This window comes from Anas platyrhynchos, chromosome 7 (genome assembly GCF_047663525.1).
Source record: "Anas platyrhynchos isolate ZD024472 breed Pekin duck chromosome 7, IASCAAS_PekinDuck_T2T, whole genome shotgun sequence".
NCBI lineage: Eukaryota > Metazoa > Chordata > Aves > Anseriformes > Anatidae > Anas > Anas platyrhynchos.
The window spans coordinates 25,885,863-25,909,646 of record NC_092593.1 but is presented as its reverse complement, the minus strand read 5'-3'; the positions used below and the strand labels follow the sequence as shown (position 1 = coordinate 25,909,646).

Below are 23,784 nucleotides of genomic sequence, written 5' to 3'. Positions count from 1 at the left end.
CCTTTGTGAGTTAAGGGTAAAATTCAAGGCAGCTAACTGTGGAATTGCCACATGCATCAAATCTCATGGTCCTGTGACACATACAGTGTCAAATGGGGGAGGTACAGAACCTGGTGTGGCAGTGGAGCTGCTGACATTGGCTCTAAGGTGATGCCCAGGACAGCCAGTGCTGGAAATAAAAGCAGAAAGGGAGCTGGTAACAAAATTGGAGCAAAACCCTTAGATCTCATGGCACCCTTGGGAAAATAGAATAATACGGGTCTGGCAGTTAAGTGGAAAGCTGGAATTAGTTAAAATTTAATTAAAGCTTTTTTATTGTTGCACGAAAGTAGAATGAGTAAGGCATTTGAGAAAGTGATCTGCAGGGGCACTTCTCTCCATTCCTTGGGGTGCTCTGTTGCTATCAAAACAATCCCAGGTTATATACCAAGTTGCTCCCACTCAGCAGCAACAGTTGTTCTGTGCCAAACCTGGGTGCATTTGTGAAAGCAAAAGGGTCTGGGTGCAAAGCAGACAGTTCAGTTTGGATGGAGCATAGCCTAAACAAGAGCTGGCACACATGCTTAACAGGCCTGAAAATAAGGTCAGGGCACAGGTTAAAGTGTTCCAGTTGGTGAGAAGAGATCTGTAACTTCAAAAGGGATTAGTTAAGTTGTTTTTTTTGTTTTGTTTTGTTTTTTTTCTCTTAGTGGCCAAAATTAGTGGTGGCTAAAAGAGACTGACTTCATACTGGATGCTACAAAAGGGGGCACTAAAATGGTATATTAGAATGTGAATGTCGCAGAGTGCATTGCAGTGTCAAGTACTTGCTTTCTCTAGGCTGGATAATGAATTAGGATGCTTCACAAAGCCTAGGATGAGCATGGAAAGTATAGGAACAACCCTCTTCCAAAGGATGAGTTTTCCTTGGCCTTGCACACACCACCTGAGTTTGAGATTAGGGTGTAAGAGGGCAGCAGCGAGAGCATAAGTATGTTGTAGGTAGTAGAAAAGCTTGGTCTGTTAAAACCCCAAACCCTCTTAACTCTTTTGTGTAACCACCTTGTTTCTTGCTTATTCTCTTTTTTTGTATAAAGGATGCAAGGAGCTGATCTCATGTTAGTCTGCCATTTCTGTTTTACAACTTTGCATAGGTTGAGCAGAATGACTTAGATTTTATACCTGTTTCTAGAGGGTTCTTGATCTAGAAGCTTATCTGAGGATCAAGGATGATGCTCTTGAAACCAATGCTGAGGTCAGACTAGTAAGTAACTTGCGCATTTCCCTATCCAGGACTCAGTCCAGTTGAAAGATCTGTGGAAGAAGATCTGCCATCACAACAGTGGGATGGAGTTCCAAGACCATCGCTACTGGCTGCGGACGCATCCCAACTGCATCGTGGGAAAAGACCTGGTCAACTGGCTCATCAGAAATGGGCACATAACCACAAGGTAACCCTGCTGCATTAGGAAGACAGGTTTCTTCTGACTCTGTAGCAGGAGGATGTGATTTTCAGTTAACGTTAGGTACTTCAGACTCCAGAGATAGATCACTTTGCAGGAAAATGAGAAAGAAACAAAATTCAGACCTACCTCTTTGCTGCCTACCAAAGCAGGTAGGGTTCTGATACACTGTTGTCCAAATAAAACAAGGAACAGGGTGCTGGCTGGTTCCGAAGCTGATGTGAGAGGCAGATTTATGGGTTAAATATCACTCAATGGGCAGAGAACCATGAATACATTATAAAAACTCTCTTTAAAAATAAATAAATAAAAAAATCTAGACCTCTGCTATCTTTTTGTAAATGGAAAGCAATTGTAGAGCCACAGAGCAATGGATGTTTTGGATACCTTTTAGCAAAAGCCTCTACTTCATAACATACAGGTCAAAATGAAAGCTCCAGCTCCACAAAAGAGATTTTGGCCATGCAAAGCATTTCCTTGTTGCTAAATGGGGAAAAATCCACTTTAATCTGTTCATCTCCGGAGTTCAATACAGAAGAAAGCAAACTGTGGAGTTCACCAATATTTCAAAGGGCCAGTCTGACCTCGGGATCAAAGATCACTGGTAGAGTTTGATAGCTAAATTTTAGGTGGGCTCTCAGTATTGTAAATGGGTATAAAAATCAGGTATATTTAACTCTGCAAGAGAGATATAACTAAGATGGTTTTCATATTTGTCTAGCCAGGGTTCTCACTGAACAGATCGATATCTATAACTCAAGCTAAAGCTATACTGTTTATACTCCTCCAATTATCTTCTCAGCTTAGAGCACTGAGAACCTCTTCGTCTAACTCCATACTTGAACAATACACTCTGCTGCCTCTCCACAACATTTTAAATAGTGTCTGGTTAAATATGTAAGTGGAATACAGGAGTCAGTGTAGCAAATGATTTTTTTTTCCGCTTGTATCATATGCGTTTAAAACCAGACTTAAAAACAGTCTCTGTTCTTCTACCTCCAGAGTCCAAGCCATTGCAATAGGACAAGCATTGGTTGATGGACGTTGGCTAGATTGTGTCAGTCATCATGATCAGCTCTTCCGAGATGAGTATGCCCTGTACCGACCGTTACAGGTAAAAGGGTGAATCTGATTTGAGGGAGGGAACAGGAATACTATGGTCCTTGCTGTGTTTGGCTGCTGACTAGAATCTCTTTCAGTCCCTTTCTCAGCAGCCGATGTGTGTTTCTCTAAATAAGCTCTCCTGTATAGAGAAATAGAGTCCATGATTTTTCCCTTAGTGGTTTAAAGCCCGAGGAAGCTGCATTTGCCCAGAAAACTTTGCGGCTTTCCTTTGTGGAGGATGAGTTGCTACACTTAGTGCCTAAAGGGGAGGAAAAGGTCTTCAGTCTTGGCCAGTGCCTCTCATGGTGGACATCTTCCAGAGGCCTTGGAATGGCAGAGTCAGTGTTTCTGGCAGCTGTTTGTAATGTGCATAGTCTACAGTCTGCTGTGCGATGACTGGTACTGAGCTTCGTTAAAACTTTTCAAAGAATGAATGTTTTAGATATACAGTGCTGGACATAAGGTAACCTTCTTCCAATCTCCAGTGACAGCAGCAATAAGGAATTCAGTACCTTAGCCATATAATGAAGGACTGGGAGGAGGTCTCTCTCATGCCTGCCAAATAGGACTGGCTAGCTGAGGGGAAAGCAGGGAACCAGTGATCAGAGATGCTATCCTGCCATATTTCATTGCAGTCAAACTTGATGAGGGGTAAAAGCAGTCGCTGGCCAGAGTGGATTGCAGTTTTATTTTGTTTTTCACTTGAACAGGATACATCTAGTCTCTGTTACCTGTAAGCATTTAAAGTCTTGCATGTTCTGCAGCTTCTCACAGTGAAGAATAGTTCAGTTTTCCTGTGAGCCGCAGTCAGAAAGCTTGCAGCCATTAGCATCCTGTTCTCATTGCATGTTTCAGCTTTTGGCCATAATCACGTGGTCTTCTGTTGAAATTGCTCTGAGCTTCATCCAGAATCTCAGCTGGTTAACCACAGTATCCCAGCTTGCTATTAAAACCTTGCCCTTAACTAGCAAATGCTTGTGGATCTGTTCGTAACTATTTGTAAGGGAATTACATTACTCAAGTTTTAAAGCCAATTCTGTTCTCACAGTTGAAGCTGCTATGTGATCCCATTTCTCCTGGTTTAAACAAGAGTCAGGAGAAACTGTTGGTGACTCAGTTGCTTGCTGCACTTGCTGTAGCCAAAGGAGTGATAGTAAGAATTTCATGTTGAAGTGACTTGGGGCATCAGACTGGCTGATGGTTATTACTTAGGTAGTCTCTGGGTTATCTGTTGCTATAGCCAGGTGTTCTGACACAGGAGCCTCAGACAGAGCCTGACAGAGCCAGTTTCATGTGAGTGAAACTTAGAGCTGCTCTGACTGGTCAATCACAGAATCACTCCAGTGGTTTAGGCTTAGTCTGCTGGATTCTGGGCAAAGGATAAGATCATCACCCACTTCTGTTGGGGATAACAAACATTCAGAACTGCTTAGGTGGGTGCGGTGACAGAAAATGTGTAGTAGAATGAACTTGTCCTTTAGTGCCACTTAGTCACAACTTCTCTGGAAGTGGGGAGGAAGCAAAGACTAGACATTGTGGGAAGTGTAAGGAATTGCTTGTTTCCCATTCAAAACTGTTCCTGTTTTGTGCTGAAGGATCATTTTATGATTAATCTGCCTCAGCCGAAAAGTATCCTCTAATTTTAAAAAAATGTCTGATCTGCATTTGTAACTGGCTGCTTTTTAATGAATATGCTGAAATCATCAGAGCTGCACTTTAACACCTTTTTTCTTCTTTGTCTACTTAGAGCACAGAGTTTTCGGAAACCCCCTCTCCAGACAGTGACTCTGTAAACTCTGTAGAGGGGCACTCTGAGCCATCCTGGTTCAAAGACATCAAGTTTGATGACAGTGACACAGAGCAGATTGCTGATGAAGGAGAAGATAACTTGGCCAGTGAGTTTCAGCTGAGTCTCATTCTCATTCTGCCTTCTTCCCTGTTATCCGCAGTCCTTCAGGACATAGTAGTTTAACCGTGTCTTGCTTTACTTGTGTGTGTGTGTGCATGGGGCTGTAGAGATCTAAGCAAACTATAACCTAGCTAGTTTTCGTGTTTCTTCTGATGGATGAAGTGTTTTTTGTATTTAGTGGAACTGAAAAAGCTTCATACTTCTAGTGGAGGAGAAGCATGTAAACTGCCTTCTGTTTCTCAAGCAGACTTCTGCTTGATTTGTGGCTCTATAGTAATGCACTGAAGAATGCTGACCCAATATGTCAGCATGCACAGATCAAGATAAAGTAAGAACTATGAAAATACTGTATTCCTGTAGTATTTCACACTGGTCTTTATGTATTAAAGACAATTTTTCTCCTCTCTGGTACCCTCATGATACCCGTTTGAACCCGTCTCCTCCATGTATCTTCCCCCTTACCCAACACTAAAAGACTCCGCCAGCCCTAGCAAGCGCACTTCAGTCAGCAGCTTCCAGTCCACAATGGACAGTGATTCAGCCGCCTCCATCAGCCTGAACGTGGAGCTGGACAACGTGAACTTCCATATCAAGAAGCACTCCAAGTACCCACATGTGCCCCCTCACCCTGCCGACCAAAAAGGTATGAGGTAGTCACCAGCTGGAGTTGCACATGATGGAGAGCTGGGCCCTAATAACACTGATCTATTTGGACACTACTTTAGTAGCTGTCTTACAGAGGGGGAAGTGTGATATCTAGCTGGCACTTGCTTGCAGTTTTGATACGCTTACCTCTGAGGAGGCTCAGGAGACATGTTGAACCGCCTTCTCTGCAGTGTGTGTAACTTCCCCTGTGACTTTCTCTTTGCAGTTGAAAGAAGGTGTCCTGCTGTCCACACATAGTAGGGCATATCCGTGCATAAAGTTTCTGGCTTGCTGGGGTGAAAAAATAGTCCATGCATAAACCAGTTTGATACCCATCTCTCCAGTTTGAGATGAAACTGGAAAAGCAAGCAGAAAAAAAAACACCAAATGAGCAAAAACAAACTAATGAACTCTACTGGCTTCTAATCCTACCTTAGTAAACTTACATTTGACGGAAGAATAATATTATTAATGGGCAGTATTGCCTAACTTAATCCATATACATTGCATTTGTTTCAAGAGAACCTCCTCTTAAGTAGGAAGAAATCAAATAGCATTGAAAACCTCTTTAGATTTTTTTCTCTTAAATGCTGAATTGAAAGATTCCAAATATGAGCAAAAGACTAAATATGAGCAAAAAAAAATAGTGCCTACCTGTTTATAGTTGCATTACATAAATTGCAAAAGAACTTAATGAGTTCAGAGCTTGCCAGTGTCATGGGCGTAGTATGTTCTAGTTGTTTTACATTCTGGGTAGCAATTGATGTCTTTGCTTTCTTTCTTTACAAGTTACAACAACTTTGCAAGGTTTTGTCCTTTAGTGCTTCTGAGGAGTTTCTTAATTATGTCTCCACTCCCGTAACACCCCCCTACAGAATTTCCAACTTTAAAAGATGATCCAGTATTAAATAACTGGGACTCCTTCTAATGAATTCATCCTTCCATGAAGTCTAGCAGGTCTCTTCTGCTAACATGGATCAGTTTACAAGATTTAGCTTTATGCTTACATACAGATTGCATTCTCTGAAACTGTGAAATTTTCTCTGAAGAGAAGGAGGGAGAAGAAATACTACCAGCTGACTTGCTACGTATGTTAGATATTTAGGGAGGGAGAGTGAGGAATATTAGAGGGAGCATTTATCAGTACTTATTCAAGTCACCCTTTTGTTATTTGCTAAAAAATATATCTAGAAAAACTGAAATCTAACTGCTTTTTTTTTTCCCCCTGTTCCTTAAAAAGGAGCACAGGAATTCTGAAATTGAGTTGATGACAATGACTTAAAATAGGGAGAGTTGTCAGCACTACTGACAACAGTTTGTTAATGGTACCTTTTGTCTTGTTTCCAGCTCATGCCCTAAACAAATGAAAAATTAATACATCTCCAAGGGAAGCAAAAATGTGGAGAGGGAAAATGTATCAAGGAATTCCTATTAGGAAAGAGAGATGTTGGATTAAGAGAGCTTGAACAAGGCCCAGGTGTGTTGCAGTATCCTATGAATTTACAGCTGTAGTAGGTTTATCTTTATCAGCATGTGTTGGCATTAAAACAGGCTGTAGTCAGCTGCTTTAAAATTGGCTGTGGCTAGCATTAAAAGACTTGTAAAGCAGTAATCCTGGTTTCGGATGAATCTTGGTCTTTCTATGTAAAAAGCTTTACGTGATGAAGGGGAAACGTAAGAGAGCCTACCTCTCTCGGAAGCTGCTAACTAGGTCAATGCTTTTCATAGCCAGAACTGAAGCTCTTGTGAAAAAAATTTTAACAGAGAGCTCAAAGAAGATCATCAGAGAAGGCAAGTAGTGAGGGAACTGAAAGGACAGACACTTCTGCTTTTTGAGTTGTATGTACTGACAGCACTGTGCTATCTTTGGATCTCTGCTATCTGGTGTTTTAGTTGTTCCTGAAATGTGTGGTTTCTTAATCAGGTTATTCTGTAGGAATATAACTTACAGTAGAATACTGGAAACAATTCCGTTTAAGAGAATGGATTTCCCTTAAGAAGAAAAATATCAGTAATACACCTAGAATTCAGATAAAGTGGAGGTGTCAGTTGTTAAAACATGTTGTGGAGAGGTAAATATTATTCTGCAGTTTTTTGAAAAATCGGTACCCTTTGCAGGTACAGAGGACTTATTGCAGGTCTTGTTTTCTCTTTCTACCCTGAGAGTCTTTAGTGGGAAGAACTAACCAGGAAGCAACAACTTAAAATGACTGCCAACACTTAAAATAGCAGGAAACTCTTCCTGGCAACAGGGAAACTAAAATTTCTTAGGTGTTCAGATATTTGTTGTAGAAGGCTTCTGAAAATTAGATAGGACAAAACCATGTGTTGCACAAGGTAATGAAATAGCTGGCTTTAAAAACTTTGTTCCCGAACGTATTGAAGTCTGAGTGAAAGCAAAGACTTTTGGCCAGGGTAAGTTGAAAACACAGGCTATTTTCTACAAAAGGTATGTTCCAAGGTATTGCTGGTTATTATGGTGATGCTGTTCAGACAGTCAAGACTAGATAGTTAAACTTCTATATAAAATGGGACATGTTTATTTTAATAACAGAGCACTTACAGTTACTCAGTGGCACTGTGTTTGTAGCTTCCCTATGCCAATTATGTCAAGAGCAAAGGGCTAGATTTCATCCTAATTGCCTTGTCTTTAGGCTAGGTGACAGTGATTTAATTTTCATTGGAAAAATGAAGCAAAATTGAAGATGATGCCCACATTTTGAGTGTAGTAACTCCTTTTCCTCACAGCTGTGTAAATTACAGTCACTAGGAGAGTACTGAGGGGGTAAAACATCAGTGCTAGAAGTGTGGGTCAACTTTGATCTAAGTGGTTAGTGAGTTTCTTCATCTGATTAAGGGATATGCAGCAATTTTCACTGGTCACAGAGGTCAGCTGATTTGAAGCAATAGCCTGTGATATACTGGTTGAGGTGTATAACAGTGATTTGTGTATAGTCTGGGTCTAGTGGCAGGACTTCTTGTGATGTTATAGGCTGACTAATGTCCAGTGTGTTCCTGTGAAATTCTAGTGACTCTAAGTTAGCTGGCATGCGCTATCTTACAAATGAATATAGTGACTCATTTACAGTATTATCTACCCAAAGACAACGGTACTTTCGGGGATGTATCAAAATTGGAAACCAAGTGATACTGCTTTCTGTATTTAAATTGGGGGAGGAGATTTAGTGATGGGATCAATTTATTTTAAATGTTACTTTTAATTGCAGTTTTCAAAGAGGATACAATCATCAATATGGGAGACTATTTTCAAAATGTCCTTGCAGCCAAGTATCTGTGATCCTGGTAGGGCAGGTATTTTGGGAGTTTTTGATGGCAGCATCTACCTAGGAAAGGGAAAGAGAAGATTCTTAGAGTCTGGTTGTCAGAAGGTGTACCAGAAGAGCTCCTATTAAGAAGGTACTTGGTGGTTTACACAGGAGACCTGTGAATTTGTGTGCGTTGTGGTATTGGCTTCCCTTTAATATTAGACTTAGGAATTTGTATATTCTGGGGAGGTGTGTTTTTTTGGGAAGGGAAGTTGATCAGGGCGGTACATATGATAATTTATTAACAGCTAACTGCTTGCAAACAGGGTGGAAAATACGCCATGGGAACCTCTGGGTGTCCTTGTGTCCTGTTCTTCCCCTCCATGGAGTGTGATAAAAGTAGGGTTGAGGTGAGAATTGTGTGTATTAGCCACTTGCACCTATTGGTGTGTTATCTTTCTGGTCTAGTAAGAGGTGTGGATTTCTTAACTTGTCAGGAACTTCCCTTGGGATACTAGTGTAAGGAAGCAAAGTTACAGGAGGTGAAGCTCTATTTTTGAGAAGTTTTCTTGGTTTGAAGGTGTCACCTGCTTCTTTGGCTAGAGAAAAACTGAGGTTAGGTTTCAGCTAGGGATTACTCCTCCTTTGACCATGCCAGGCAGGGTTATATGTCAGATCTAATTTCAGTGTGTTCAAAGTAAGAGCTTCTGCCCTGAGGCTGTTACAAGGTAGAGAGGGTTTGAGGTGTTGGTATATATGTTTGTGCATAGGGGCAGTCTGCCACGACTTTCTCTAGCTAATCTGTGGAGCTGTGGGTGAATGCTGAAGGTGAGACAATTTACATAAAACGGTAGGTTGCTTCTAACACTAAATGCTTAATCTAAGCAAGAGGTGAAAGGAGTCTGCAAATAACCGTTGAGCTGCAACAGATACTTGCACCTCCTTGTTGTGCCCCTTAAGTTTGGAGCACTGATCATCTGTTGAGTACGTGATTTCAAACTGGGTAACTGCAGACAAGCTCAGATCTTTAAAATGGTGGTATGTAAAGGGTCTCTCAAATGCTGCTGTTCAGAGAGTTGTGATTGCTTGTGTCTTGTCAACTTCATGTTGCTTTCTGTTGGAGTATGAAGCCTGGCTTTGCATTGTTTGTGGCAGTAAGTCCGGACTGTCCTCAGGAAAGGTGATAATGAATGGTCACACTGCATAAGAAATGGAGCTACTATTTGTTTTCCTACTAAGATCCCTTCTTGTAGAAGCTAGTAAACTAAATGCTTGTTTCTAGAGGAAACAAGATTTGTGTAGCCAGACATTCTGCTTGAAAGATCACTGTGCTATTTTAGTTGTGGTGATCTAGCAAGCTAAAGAAGTGTAGTAGATAGAGCTTTGTCTGATTTCCCAAATGTAAACTGCCTTTGCTTCCTTCACTGTGCAAGATAAATCTTAAGGCTGGTCTCTCCCTGAGTCTGAGATAACACCAAAATATTTTATTGTAATGTGAGATCAGAATGGCTTCAGAAGCTGCATTTTTAGATCAGAATGAGGAGGCCATTTGCTGTCTGGACATTCCCATGGTGTCTTCTCACAGCCTGACACAACTGTATTCAGATCTTTAAGAAGTGCGTGCCAATTGAGGGAGCAGACTCTTTAAGGGCTAGTTCAGTCTGTGCTCATCTCTGCTTTGCTTCCTTGTTTTCTTCGCAGTAATAAATAGTGTTTTCTTGTCTTCCTAGAGCTTTTTGATAGAACAAGACTGAGAGGATATTCTTGTCTTGATCACTCGCTAATTTAGCAACAGCTTGATGACTAAACGCTTACATGAGTAATGCTGCTTCTTCTGGTGTGGGCGTGTACATCATAATTACATGGGCATACCAGTATAACCTGTCATTTTTGTCTCCGCCTATCTCCCTCTTCTCTCTTCTTTCAGAGTACTTGAATCCTGACAACGGAGGGCAGCAGATGTTCTCTATAAGTGATGCTTTTATTAAAGGTAAGGGGAAACTTCAAATGTTGCTGTTGTGTGCTTTAATATAATCATGCAAGTTCTTCAGTAGTTCTTTAACAGGTTATTGACCTTTTAGAAATATTTTCTTGATAGTAAAAATGAAGGTACTTGTGGCAAAACTGGTATATAGACTATATTTGGTTGTTTTTTAATGTGCTTACAAGCTCAAATTTCTTTCACTTCTCAAATTTTTCATTCAAAAACATTCAACCTTTTATTTTATTAAAGTAAGTGTAAGTAGCAGGGTTTATCACTTTTGTTTGTAACTTCCCCACCCACAAACTTTTATAAGACACCAATTCTAACTTTCTTTGAAAAAAAAAAAGATGTGATAGGATTAATTGCACTCCTTCTACAGAGCAATTCAAAGCTTCATCTCAATTTTTTCTGGATTTCTGGTAACCAGCGCTACTACTTCTGAAATGAAATGTGATCAGACACAGTTTTAAAATCATCTGCCTTCCAATATTGTAGTCAGGTGCACTCGTGGGATTTTTGTTTCCATTTGATGCTCTTGATTTTAGTGAGCTCAAAGGAGAGGAGGAAACAAATGGGGAAATCCCAGTGTCTGTGCAGCCAGAAGAATGAAGTCTTTGGCTAAACAAATACTTAGTTTTTAACTGAACTTTTGCAGGAGAGGGGTAAAGGGAGAAACCCAGCTTAAATTCCTCTTATCTTCTATACAGACAACTTTGAGTATGGAGTGCGTGGAAGAAGTAAATTGTTTCTTTTTTTTTTTTTTTTTCCAGTATTCCTGCTCAGGTTATTATATAAGGATTTCTCATTCAGATCATGCACTCTTAGTTGTTTTAAGATTGAACTCTGAAGACTTATATACTTGCTGATGAGAAGTTACACACCAGTAGCATAAAAGATTTGTAATATAGTCAGCCATTATGTGAATAGGGAAGTTCTGATTTGGAATATCATGATACCTATGTGGGAAATAACTTAGTTTTCTGCAATTTGAAAAGAGTTATTGTGTAATGAAATAACCTCTAATCTTGGTAATGCAAAACACAGGATGTTTTCAAGGCATACTAAACAGTGATTGAAAGTAGCAGTTACCCCCTCTAAGTGGGAACTCTTCTGCACTGTTGAAACATGGTTTCTCTTTCCAAAACCAGAAATAAATACAGTGTGTTGACACTTAGATTTAAAAAAAAAAAAAAAAAAAGTATTTAGTGGATACAGCCTTTGTTGGCATCCCATTTAACATACTGAAGAGTATATGATAGGTGAAAGGGTATGAGAAGATGTGCTGAGATTTTTGGAAAACTTCTGCTACTTTCTTTACAGAAAATTCTTAAACTTCAGAGAGAAAAGAGAATTCTGTTGTATTAAATACTGTGGCTTAGGCTAGTTGAGCCAGCCTGCTTGCAGCTCACTCTGCACCAGACCAGCAAGGGGGGTGGTGGTTGGGTTCAGGGCTACAAGTCATGTAAAGGTTCATCAGTAGCATAGTATTTTTTTAATGTGTTTGGCAGACATGCTAAACAAGACCTTTACCAAGATATTTTGGCTACTTGTACTGCAGCCTGAATGGATTAACTTGATCTTTCTACTGCCACTTACATGTATAGGTTTTTAAAGCAACAGTTTTCTGTGGATCAAATTAGTGCCTTTGACTAATATTCTAAACCTAAAAGGCATTATGATTGTGTATTATAAATATATAATGTATTTTGAATTTGCTGCTTATTTATGGGTAAAACTGAGATGTAATTTCTGTTTTCTCATGTCTTAATTTGTTTTTCTGGAACTAAATTATGTGCTGTATGCTACCACTACAAGAATTTCACTAATTCTCTTTTCCTCAGTGTACTCAAAACTATTGTACTTGATATTGTTTGCGGTCTCCTATTACCAGGACTTCTCAAACTCAGTCTTTCAAGATGCTTAGACTTACGTCTTAGTAAATTCTTTCATTTTCTAGGTAGCCTTTCAGAAAGATGAAGAAATTCAACAACAAATTTTACATTAACAACGTTCATTTATCTCTTGCAGAGTCATTATTCAATAGGAGAGTGGAGGAGAAGTCCAAAGAACTCTTTTTCACACCATTAGGCTGGCACCATAGCAGCCTGGATCTGCTGAGGGAAGAGAATGGGGAGAAACAAGCCATGGAAAGGCTGCTGTAAGAAAAATATAGAAAAAAGAATTTGCATATTTTGAGTAACAATTCCTAAAGTCCTCCTGTTCCACTAGCTTTCAGTAGGACTTGATCTTCTGTGGACAATACAACGAACTAATTTGCATTAAGAAAACAGCATTTTTACAGTATATTTTGATTGCCTTCTTCCATGTGGTTTTCTGTGTTGAAACAGGACCAGAGAGTCCACTCTCTGAAAGTAACTTCTGAAAGGTGACTTCAGTTGAACTCTGCTCTTTATCTTTTTCACTTTTTTTTTTTTTTTTACAGCTCTGCTAATCACAACCACATGATGGCACTGCTTCAGCAACTTCTATACAATGAGTCCCTGTCCCTGTCATGGAGGGATATCATTGTACCTGTGGTCTGTCAGGTAGTTCAGACAGTACGGCCTGATGTCAAGAACAGAGATGATGACATGGATATCCGCCAGTTTGTCCACATCAAAAAAGTAAGTTTCAGACACTGAATGTAGGGAAAGAAAGTATGGAGTTGCTGGCAGCACCTGCTGTTTGAAGAGAAGGGTCATCCCCACTTCCCTCAGCATGCTCAGTGGTGTAGTTGGCCAATATGGCATTTAGATAATGTGGGTTTCTAGGAAAAGTTGTATAGAAAGAACTTTGTATCCTGGGAAAGGTGTTTTAATGCCCTGGAGCTGGCCTCTTCTTTCAGGCTGTAAGCTGCAGAAGGCAGGAAGGAGCAACACCTCTGTAATGACTTGTTTCCTTTTTGGGCTTCTGCTTTTTTTATGCTTGGATTGGAGAGGTACTAAACACTGGATAAGTAAATTTCAAGACTCTGTATACTGATGTATTGCTCTGTAATTCCCTGTTATGGAGGATTTACCTCCTCCCATGCTAACTGCAATTACTTTTTGTGGAGGAAAACTTGATTGTTATGGGATAGTGCATTTAGGTCTGTCAGATGGCAAAGAGATGACATTGCTGAACTGTACGGCTGGACTTCTGGCATGCAGAGTTTGTTCTCAGAGGCTGATGTGAAACTAACCTCTAAGGAAGTAGCCTCACTGAAGCTCACAGGCTCAGGCTTATTTTTGCATTGCATAAGCAAGTTAAGATATGAGGAGAGCATTGTGTCACTCCTGACAGTTCTGTAGGCTCTCTTGAGGCAGCAACAACTGATGCTGCCTGTCCTGAAGCCCAGTTTCAAAAAGCAGATGTTCAGAAGTGAAAACTCTCATAAGTATTTTTATATGCCAGTACCAGAAATGTTCTCTGAAACATGTCATTAGGAATCTGTTTCATGTTTATTACTCCTGCAATTGGTTGTGACTCTAGGCACACCAGTCAACTGTTTGTGTTCAAATAGTAAGTAGAGGTTTGTTTATTCTCTTTTGTCATTACAACTCCTGTCCATTATTAGTGAAAATGGTATGTGCAAAGGCATATGGTCCTGATGGCCTGTAGAAGCTTGCATTCCCTTACTGTCTTCCTGAGTGTGCTTGATTTCACAAATATGTATTTGCTGGGAGGATCTTGGAGATCCTGGAACTTAATACTTGCTTTCATGTTGTTGTTTCTAGTTTACCAGACTTCAAAGGAAAAGTTGTATGTCCAGCATGACAGCATCTGGTCTTTCATCTGGTAATTGAGGGTATAGATGAATCTTGCACAATAGCCACAATAGCTATTCTGTTAGGTTTACAGCATTTAAGTTATGGGAATGTATAACAGTTCTAAGTGTTTGGCTTCCTTTGCTCTGTTAGATTCCCGGTGGAAAGAAGTTTGACTCCATGGTGGTGAATGGATTTGTTTGCACTAAGAATGTTGCCCACAAAAAGGTAATGCAGACTGGATTAATCGAGTGCTGGCTATAGTGCATGATGAGGAAACAAATGTCCCGTGACTTCCTTTGCACTAGAGGCTTTTCTCACTAATCTGGAGGTGTATGGGCTTTTTTCAGTTTGCACAGCACCTGAATGAGAACGTGTTTTAATGTGTTTCTTTTCAAAGCTGTGTTCTTTTGTCTCAGATTCTAGGGTAGGGAGGAGAAAAGGCTTTCCTCATGCATGTATAGCAAAATATTTTTTCCGCCCCTATCACTCCAGAATGTATCTAATGATTACCCCAAGGGTTAGCCGGGAAAAAAAAAAAGACCTTTATGGTCATCATCTTTGACGGTACAATAAAGTGAAACTTTATTTAAAGCTGGAGGTCAAAGTAGAAGTGATCTGAATGGAGGCTCCAAGGTATTTGAAGAGTTAGTGTGACTTGGTGTAGTTGGGAGGGGACTGCAGAAACTTCCAACACTTCACTCTTACTGGAGAGGAGCTGTGAAATTCCAAGAACTGGGTGTAACATGCTCATAAAAAAGAAAAATGTATAGTTGGTGTAAAGAATAACTGAGATGCCTCTGTTTAAATACAGTCACGGGTAGTCTGATACATTTTTTTCCCTATTTACTTTTCCAGCTGTATGTCTTTTAACTGTTTTGTTTCTTTCCTAGATGAACTCTTGCATAAAAAATCCCAAAATTCTTCTGCTGAAATGCTCAATTGAGTACCTCTATCGAGAAGAAACCAAGTTTACCTGCATAGACCCCATAGTGCTGCAGGTAAGAAGTATGGTTTTGTTCATGGTTGAAGTTGCCTGAGACTGATTTACCCTTTTGAAGTGCACGTCTGATTATTCGGTATGTAAGGTTGACTTTAGTTATTGGGATTGTGTATCGAAGAGATTTCCTCTTGTAACAGCTAGCTAGGAAAACTGTTGCACTGATTAGAGTACAAACTTGTAGTCTGAGGGTTTTTTGCCATCAAGAATTGCACAGACTGATAGATCTTGATCCTTACAATTAAATATTTTAAGAAACATTTTTCATTTTTAATGATAGACTGTGTAAGGAACACACAGTTCAGAAAGTCACAGCTAGGCATGGCTTAAGTGTGCAGAGAAATATTAAAGAAGTGAGTATAAGTGAGAGTTCAGTTGTACCCACATTATTCGTTGTCAAGCTTGAACAAATGGGACAACACCCAACCTAATAGAGTGATGAACTACAAAATGTCACTTTGGAACAGGTGCCCAGCCCTTGAGAGCAGGGAGGTGCCTTGGTATGAAAACACTGAAATGGGTGGACGTTCTTTAATGTACTGCATGCCTGTCTGAGGATCAGTTCTGAGGTCTTTGTTAGGATATTTGTAATTTGGGTATTTGCTGCCTTACTGAGCTCGGGCTAGTGTTTTTTTTCTGTCTTTGTCTGTTTCCTTAAAATGCATTTAAGACAGCTTTCATTTGGTGCTTAATAGACAGACTTACAGATATAAAAACTTTAATAAGACTTACTTCTGAAGAGTGAGCTGGTTTTCCGGTAAAAGCTTAAGCTGACTCCTGTCCTTTGTCTCGACAATGTAGAAGTATCTACTGTTCTTTCTGACTCCTGGTTGCTGTGATTGTTTCAGTATCTGCTTCAGAACGTGATCATAAGCTTTTGTATATCTGCCTTTAAGGTCTGTATGGCAGAGAATACTACAGAAATACTAGTTCAGTTGAAAAGGCCAGCTTCTACTGGATGGCAAACTGCTTTTGTGGTACCTTTCTTTTGCCCAGAACCTCTAAAACTTGACTACTGAAAGTCACAATAACACAACTGAAAATACCTGACTTGGGAAGCTGTATTATATTATACCTGATTAGGGTGTATAGCAAACTACTGATAAACTGGGTGGTGGGGAAATGTGCACAATGGAAAACTGATGGTGTTTTCTGGGTAGCTGATTTCCCTGTTCCATAGGAAAGGTCAATATATAAGTGAGAAAGTAGTATTAAGCATTTAAATTATGTGTTTTTTTTAGACAGGTTTACTCTATTTAATTGCCATGCGTTGTTCTTTCTGCAGGAAAGGGAGTTCTTGAAGAACTATGTACAGCGGATAGTTGACGTCAGGCCCAACTTGGTCCTTGTTGAGAAGACTGTGTCCCGAATTGCACAGGACATGCTGCTGGAGCATGGTATCACTCTCGTCATCAATGTCAAGCCGGTGAGTGTTTCATGTCAGACATCAGACTGTATCTTGTGGTGGATCTCTAACTTTTATTTGTAGCAAGTGTTGTGTTTTTTTTTTAATGTTCTTCACTTCCAAGGAGACAAAACAGACAGACCTAGAAAGTAATTTTTCCTCACTAATTTCTACCTACTCTCTGCTGTGACCTTGGTGGCAGGTCTTTGTACCCTGGCTGTGTTTTAGTTAACTCTGAGTCATATTTGTAGGAAATGCTACAATATTCCCTCTCACCAGTAATAACTGTCAAACTGCTTTTCTATGTTTTGTATGTATTGGGGTGTGCATGTGAATGACTGGATTAAATCCAGAGTTTACCTCACAAAGTGGGAGGTTGTCTGGATAGCCGTGGCATGTTTTTTTAGAGAGATCTAAAGAATACTAATGTTTTGTTTGCACTGTAGATTCTTACTTTTTCTTTTTCACTTTCACAGCAAGTGCTAGACAGAGTAAGTCGAATGACCCAGGGAGACTTAGTGATGTCAATGGATCAACTGTTGACTAAACCACGTTTGGGAACCTGCCATAAATTTTATATGCAAGTGTTTCAGTTGCCCAACGGTGAGTAAATCTTAACGTGTCCTAGTCTGTGTGCATAAGAGGCTAAACGTTTTGCTCTTGTTAACAAGGTTTGAACTGTTGGGTGCTTTGTGTTACCAAGTATTATCTTTTCTATTCATCTTTACTTCTGTTACATCTTGGAACTACAGCGAACTAAGTCTGAGCACACAAACTTCATCAAAAAGTACAAGGTCTTCCATTCTTGGTAAGATGAAAGATGCTAGATTTTAATTAGACTGGTTCTTTCCACTGCCCTGGAGATTCTCCAGTCTAACATCCTGTTCAAAACGGGAAGGGTTAACTTCAGTGCAAGATCAGATTTCTCAGGGGCTTGTCAGCGAAGTGTTGAAAATATTGCAGAATGGAGATTTCACAACCAATCTGGGCAGCTGTTTAGCAGTTTAACAATCCTCACCATGAAGAATTCTTCCACATTTCAACAAGGCAAATTCTGATCGATTAACTGTGCACTCTATCTACTCTACTCTTGTCTTTTCATTGCACATGTTTGAGAAATTAGGTTTCTTTTCCTCTGTAACACCCTGTAGGTAGTGGAAGTCTTCAAAGGAAGTAACCTAGCAGATCACCAATGGTGCTGGCACACAAATGTGGATGCAGTTTTTGTGGCAATGTAGTCTTTGCATCTCTTCTCCTTCAGGTCTGCCTTACCCCCTTCTAACTCCTAAATTTCAGTCTTGTAAGCTTTGATGCATAAGGATGAGTAAACACGCAAGGGAGGATAATGGTTCTTTTGCTTCACTGCTGCATTCCTTGTCCCCAAGTCTGCAGCGATCTTAGAATAATCTGTTCAGATTGTATTCTATGTGGTCTGTGGTGTCACAGTACGGTGTCTTGTTTTGTGAAACAGGAGGAGTTTTTAGCAAAAGCTTGCTTTGCTTGCAAAAATAAATATCTCAGTATATTTTATATAAATTTCTGCAGCTGGAATGTGCTACCAGTATCTCTTGCTTCCAGTCTCCATTACAGTCTATTCAGTGTGTGAGATGCCTAAGAGCAGGTTGTCATCCTAACTCTGCTGGTTTTGTTTATTTTCCTTGTAGATCAAACAAAAACACTGATGTTCTTTGAAGGGTGTCCCCAGCACCTGGGCTGTACTATCAAATTGTGTGGTGCTGCAGAGTATGAGCTGGCCCGTGTGAAAGAGATCCTGATCTTCATGGTCTGTGTGGCTTATCATTCCCAGCTGGAAATCTCTTTCCTTATGGACGAGTTTGCTATGCCCCCTACTCTGACAAAAAACACCTCTTTTCACTCCCTTATTGAGGAACCAGGAGATGAAAATGAACAACAGAACCTCTTCAATGGTGAGGATTTCAGCACAGCAGTCAGAGACATCGAACTCTCCTCTGAAAAGCTTCCAGCAATCTCAGAGTCTGTGTCATCTCATGAGGTCACCTTGCTTGAACAAAGAGGATTATTTGAGAGAAGTGACCAAGAAAACAATCAGCTAGAAACGACGTCCTCAAAACAGCAGGAGCACCTCAAATTGGACTCGTCATTTCCAGTGTTCCACTCTGCACCTCCTGCAATACCTGAAACATCTCTGCTGCCCCTCCACGGCATGGACCAGCACTTGGTCACTCTGGATAGCCAGCCACTAGAGCCTCTTCAACAGGCAGATGATCTGCAGGAATCCAAGAGTCAAATGAGAGTCTTCAGAGACCCTCTCCAGGATGATAGTGGTTTATATGTTACAGAAGAGGTAACTTCTTCTGAGGATCGTCTCAAGACTTACTCTGCAGCCTTTAAGCAGGAGTTGAAAGACGTTATTCTCTGTATTTCTCCTGTAATGGTGTTCCGTGAACCATTTCTTTTGACTGAAAAAGGCATGAGATGCCCTGCCCGAGAATACTTCCCTGAGCAAGTTTATTGGTCTCCTCTCCTTAATAAGGAATACAAGGAATTGGAAAGTAGGAGGAAGAGACAATTATTGCGGGATCTTTCTGGATTACAAGGGATGAATGGGAGTATACAAACCAAGGCTATACAAATCTTACCTTCCCATGAGTTGGTTAACACTAGAATAGCAGAGCATCTAGGTGATAGCCAGAGCTTAGCCAGGATGCTGGCTGACTATCGGGCCAGAGGAGGGAGGATTCTACAGAGAAGTACAGATCCCTTTGCCCAAAGTAAGGATGCCTCCAGTGTCCCTACTGGAAAAACTGGTTGTAGGATTGAAGAGGATGAGAAAGGACTGTCTCAGAGTGAATCCTCTTGGTCTCATAAGGTAAGGATTCAAACTATGCTATTGAAAACACAGTTATATTATTTTTTCCTGGTAATAGAGAACATTTAGTGTTTAATACTAAATGTTAAACTGGAGGCTTTTGTGACTGGGTCAAATCTACGTTTTGGATCGCAGCACTCTGGGCACTTAAACCAATTTAACCAGGTACTAGGTAGATATGAGAGAGCAAAACGGACTGCAAAATTTCCCTGAGAAGGGTAAAGCCTGTGAGGCTCCATTTTCTCTTATCCCGAGAAGCATACAAAATCAGCCCATAATCACGTTTCAGCTCAGCTGCACACAACTGATTCATGAAAATGAATACATGGAGGGGGGAAAAAAAACCCTTTTGTTTCTGAAACTGAGCTTCACTGCTGCATGTACTGGTGATTTCTAAAAGTGTAATGCTCAGCCCTCTTTAGAGGGATTAGTATCATGGAAACAGCAGTAGGCTGTAATTACATTGAAGTATTTGATTGTTTGCAAAAGTTTGGGTGATCTGGAGAAATGTGAGAATCTCTTAATGGAAAGGGTGGGATCTTGTTAGGAACTTCCAAGTAAGGGAGTATGTACTTGGAACCAAAAACATATAAAGGCATGGGAAACTGACGTGACTGCTGCTAATTTGCATCTGAGGGAAAATGTATTGGGACTTCTCTCGCACTGGAAGCAATGTAGGAAAAAAGTCAGTCAAGAGTAGCAGAACTGGTCTTGTAGCAGTTGTACATTTTGGAGCCGCTATCAGCTCCTAAGTTCATGAGTAGAAATCACCTTTTAATTGATGCTAAATGTAAATCTATGTAGCTTCACAGGCAATAATCTAACAAGCTGTAAGAGTAGCTGTTGCTCTAGATCAGAGTGCTCTGTGCTGTATAAATTTATAAATAAAATTATAAAGTCATACAATACCCTAAGTTGGAAGGAAGGTCTAAGGGCATTGAGTCTGGGTCCTGGCTCTGCACAGGACCACCCAAAAACCAGACCATGGGGCTTGAGAGCATTGTGCAAATGCTTCTTGAACTCTGCCAGGCTCAGTGCCATAACCACTGCCCTAGGGAGCTTGTCCCAGTGCCCGACCACCCTCTCAGTGAGGAACTTTTTCTTAACTTCCATCTCCATGCTGTTTCCTTGTGTCTTGTCGCTGTCCCCAGAGAGCAGAGCTCAGTGCCTGCCCCTCTGTTCCCCTCATGAGGGAGCTGCAGGCCGCCATGAGGCCTCCCCTCAGCCTCGGAGCTGAACACACCAAGGGACCTCAGCTGCTCCTCGTGCATGTATGTCTTCCCCTTTAGACCCATCACCATCTTTGTAGCCCTCCTTTGGACACTCTCTAATAGTTTTATGTTCTTATACTGTGGTGCCCAAAACTGCACACAGTACTCAAGATGAGGCTGCACCACTGCAGAGCAGAGATAAAATCGCTTCCTTCAACTAGCTAGCAATGCTGTGCTTGAGGCACCCCTAGATACTTTTGGCCCTTTTGGCTGCCAGTGCACATTGATGCATATTCACCTTGCCATCAACCAGAACCCCTGGATTCCTTTCCGTGGGGCTGCTCTCTAGCCTCAAAAATATTTGGTAACATCATAGTTCTGTAGGGAGTAAAAGTGGAAATGGTTCCATTCTGGCAGCAGAGTGGTAAATATCTTTATAGAGAAAGGCAGAAAGTTTGAAGTCCTGTAGTCTCAATGAGTAACTGAGGTGTAATATACTGGCAAAGACTTGACTCTAAGGTGCACTAAACCATTCAGTGTCTTGGAGACTCTGGACATCTGTCTTGGGGTTTGGATTTCTGTTTTGGCCCTCTGTTTTCCTTTCCACAATAACATGGTTACGTTGTTTATATTATATGTATTAGTTACAGCTTCTAAAAATGACAGAACTTACATTATTTTTGAGCTTCAGGTAAATTTAGGATTAATTTGTAGAAAAGGAACAAACTGGGCTTTAAACTTAAATAAAAGTATTGGAATAATATTTTGTCATTGGTTATGTGTGTGGATGGAGGTGTCTGTAACCAGTGAATGAGCTGTTTTCTCTCTACCAGGTGGATTGTCTGAGTCCAGTAAACCATCAGAGACTCTGTGTTCTCTTCAGTAGCTCTTCTGCGCAGTCCAGCAATGCTCCAAGTGCCTGTGTTAGCCCCTGGTATGAAAAACTACTACTCTACAGCATGTGTAGTTATCTTTTTTTTGTTTCTGAAGGCAAGGTTAGTGCTCACTTCATAGAAGTACTTCTTTGAGGACTTCTTGGTAGGTTGTGACCATCTTCTAATGGGAACTGTTGCCAAAATTTCATCTTGCCTGATTAGGTGGGTCCAGAGCAATATTCCACAGCCTTTCTAATCCATCAGGTATGAAGGAGAAAGCTTAGCCTGAAACTGAATGCGTTAGTTGGACTTTTTTTTGCAGAGTAATGTAAGTGTAGCAAGGACACTGTGCAGTCATGTGTGGCAAAGTTACTCTATATAAAAAAAGAAGAATGTCCAAGCCCAAAAATAAATCTTGAAGAAGAATCTTAGACTACTTCTGAATTGTATTATATGAGAGTGGCATTTGAATATATTACTCCCTGTCTCATAAAGTTAACAAGGTTAAGCTTTAACTGTAGTTTTAGCTTAGAGGGCTATAACTTGTTGATTATGTTGCAATTTATGACTTTTTTTAGCATAGCTCCTTGGACAGGTCTTTCACCTAGCTCAGGCGAAAATACAGAGATGTCTCTTGTACAGGAAATCTAAATCTTCCTCTGTAAAAGCTAAGGAATGAACAAAAAAAATGTTGAGCTTCTTAAAAAGAAGTGATAAAGGGATATAAAGTAGTGATAGTTAGAAATGTCTGAATTGAAACTTAAATTGTTACTTATGCATTTCAAGTGGCTTGGTCACTTCAGATTCTGAGAAATGAAAGCTGCTATTAAATTTAAAGCTGTTCTTAAATTTTATCTAAGACTTCTAGGCTTTTTTTATGTACTGTGTGCCCCTGTTTAAATGTTAATGTCCAAGGCTTCAAGCTGTGCCTAGACTTGTATGCCTAGGTGTTCTTGAACATGATCTTCAAAAGAGCAATTGAATTGTGTTCCACTTTTAAATGTCAAGTTTAAAGTTGTTCTAGTAAGAATTTAAATCTCATTATTAGCAAACTCGACAGCAGAGATCTGGGAAGAGTAGTCAAGAGGCAGGGAAAAATAGCCTTTGGTATACAGGGCTGAGAACAACTAAGCAGAAGGTACAGATATGTGTACTTCAAGGCTGTTGCACAGCCAGCAGTGGCAGGATATTCCATCTAAAGCTTTTATTTTCTCTCTGCTTTAGGATTGTGACCATGGAATTCTATGGGAAAAATGACCTGACACTAGGGATCTTTCTGGAGCGTTACTGTTTCAGGTGAATTAATAGTAAATCTCATTCTAAACAAACCAAAAGCCTTTAACAGCTCAGGTTGAACTGACGCTTTCTTTATAGACCCTACTTCCTGTGCACTCAGATTAGCATGAGCCTGTTGTATTCTAGGAAAGCTTACACCCTAAATTTGCTGCTCCCTTTGCTTTATGAGCGTGCTATAGTAAACTGTTAAACCTAGTTCCTGTTTCACTTCCTCATGCTTGCTTCTTACAAGCAAATACATCCACTACTTCCCTACTTCTGCCTTGTGCCTATTTATTCCATTAATAAAAAAAATTTACAAAGATTACAAAGCAAGAGTTGTAAATTCATAAAGAGTACAGTAAACTCTGCAGAAACAGCCTTCATTAAAGGCTTAGGAAACTTTTACAGTAAAGATAAATAGTACTGTGACGTTAAAAAGCATACTAAAGGTGTTGAATCAGCTCTTCAACAGTGCCTAACGTATGATCATAAGCATTTCCGTCTTTCTCTTTAAGGCCTTCCTACCAGTGCCCCAGCATGTTCTGTGAAACACCAATGGTTCACCACATTCGTCGTTTCGTACATGGGCAAGGATGTGTGCAAATTGTGTTAAAGGAGCTGGACTCCCCAGTTCCTGGGTACCAACACACAATTCTTACTTACTCTTGGTGTAGACTGTGCAAACAGGTAAGGATGAGGGCTTAAGAATCATTGCTATTCCAATGTAGTATTCCTGTTGTGATTGGGTGTGCGTGGAAAGAGAGGATTTTTGAGAAAGTGCTTATCCTTGGAGCTGTGGCTAAACTTGTACAAAGCCTGTTGTTAGTACAGATATTCGCATGTTTCTACAAATCACTCTTGTAGAATTGTGGCTGTTGAGGGTGAAACAGACATAGCGTGGTGGAAACAAATTTCTGACACATAGAAAAACTAGAGTTCTCTTTAAGAGACTAAGAGCATTGTCTCTTCCCTGCAGTGAATCTATACAAGCATCAGAAGAATGTGCATATAGGGAAGGGCAGATGCTGAGGCCTACTGGCTTAGTAATTGGCTAAAACCACTTGGTGT

General features: G+C 40.3%; 1 protein-coding gene across 5 annotated transcripts in view; it reads left to right on the top strand.

Moving 5' to 3' along the window:
* PIKFYVE (phosphoinositide kinase, FYVE-type zinc finger containing) overlaps positions 1 to 23,784 on the top strand; it is a 61,951-nt gene that overhangs the window by 20,330 nt on the left and 17,837 nt on the right. For 4 of the 5 annotated variants that reach the window (XM_027461473.3, XM_005016817.6, XM_013096867.5 and 1 more), the window contains 15 exons: positions 1,273 to 1,430; positions 2,445 to 2,556; positions 4,294 to 4,441; positions 4,931 to 5,098; positions 10,294 to 10,356; positions 12,379 to 12,508; positions 12,794 to 12,974; positions 14,250 to 14,324; positions 14,990 to 15,097; positions 16,382 to 16,522; positions 16,978 to 17,104; positions 18,166 to 19,352; positions 21,397 to 21,497; positions 22,663 to 22,734; positions 23,232 to 23,403. In XM_027461473.3, the coding sequence (XP_027317274.1) occupies positions 1,273 to 1,430; positions 2,445 to 2,556; positions 4,294 to 4,441; positions 4,931 to 5,098; positions 10,294 to 10,356; positions 12,379 to 12,508; positions 12,794 to 12,974; positions 14,250 to 14,324; positions 14,990 to 15,097; positions 16,382 to 16,522; positions 16,978 to 17,104; positions 18,166 to 19,352; positions 21,397 to 21,497; positions 22,663 to 22,734; positions 23,232 to 23,403 (2,943 nt within the window). The remainder of the gene's footprint in view (positions 1 to 1,272; positions 1,431 to 2,444; positions 2,557 to 4,293; positions 4,442 to 4,930; positions 5,099 to 10,293; positions 10,357 to 12,378; positions 12,509 to 12,793; positions 12,975 to 14,249; positions 14,325 to 14,989; positions 15,098 to 16,381; positions 16,523 to 16,977; positions 17,105 to 18,165; positions 19,353 to 21,396; positions 21,498 to 22,662; positions 22,735 to 23,231; positions 23,404 to 23,784) is intronic. The other variant, XM_027461474.3, reaches the window with a different exon arrangement.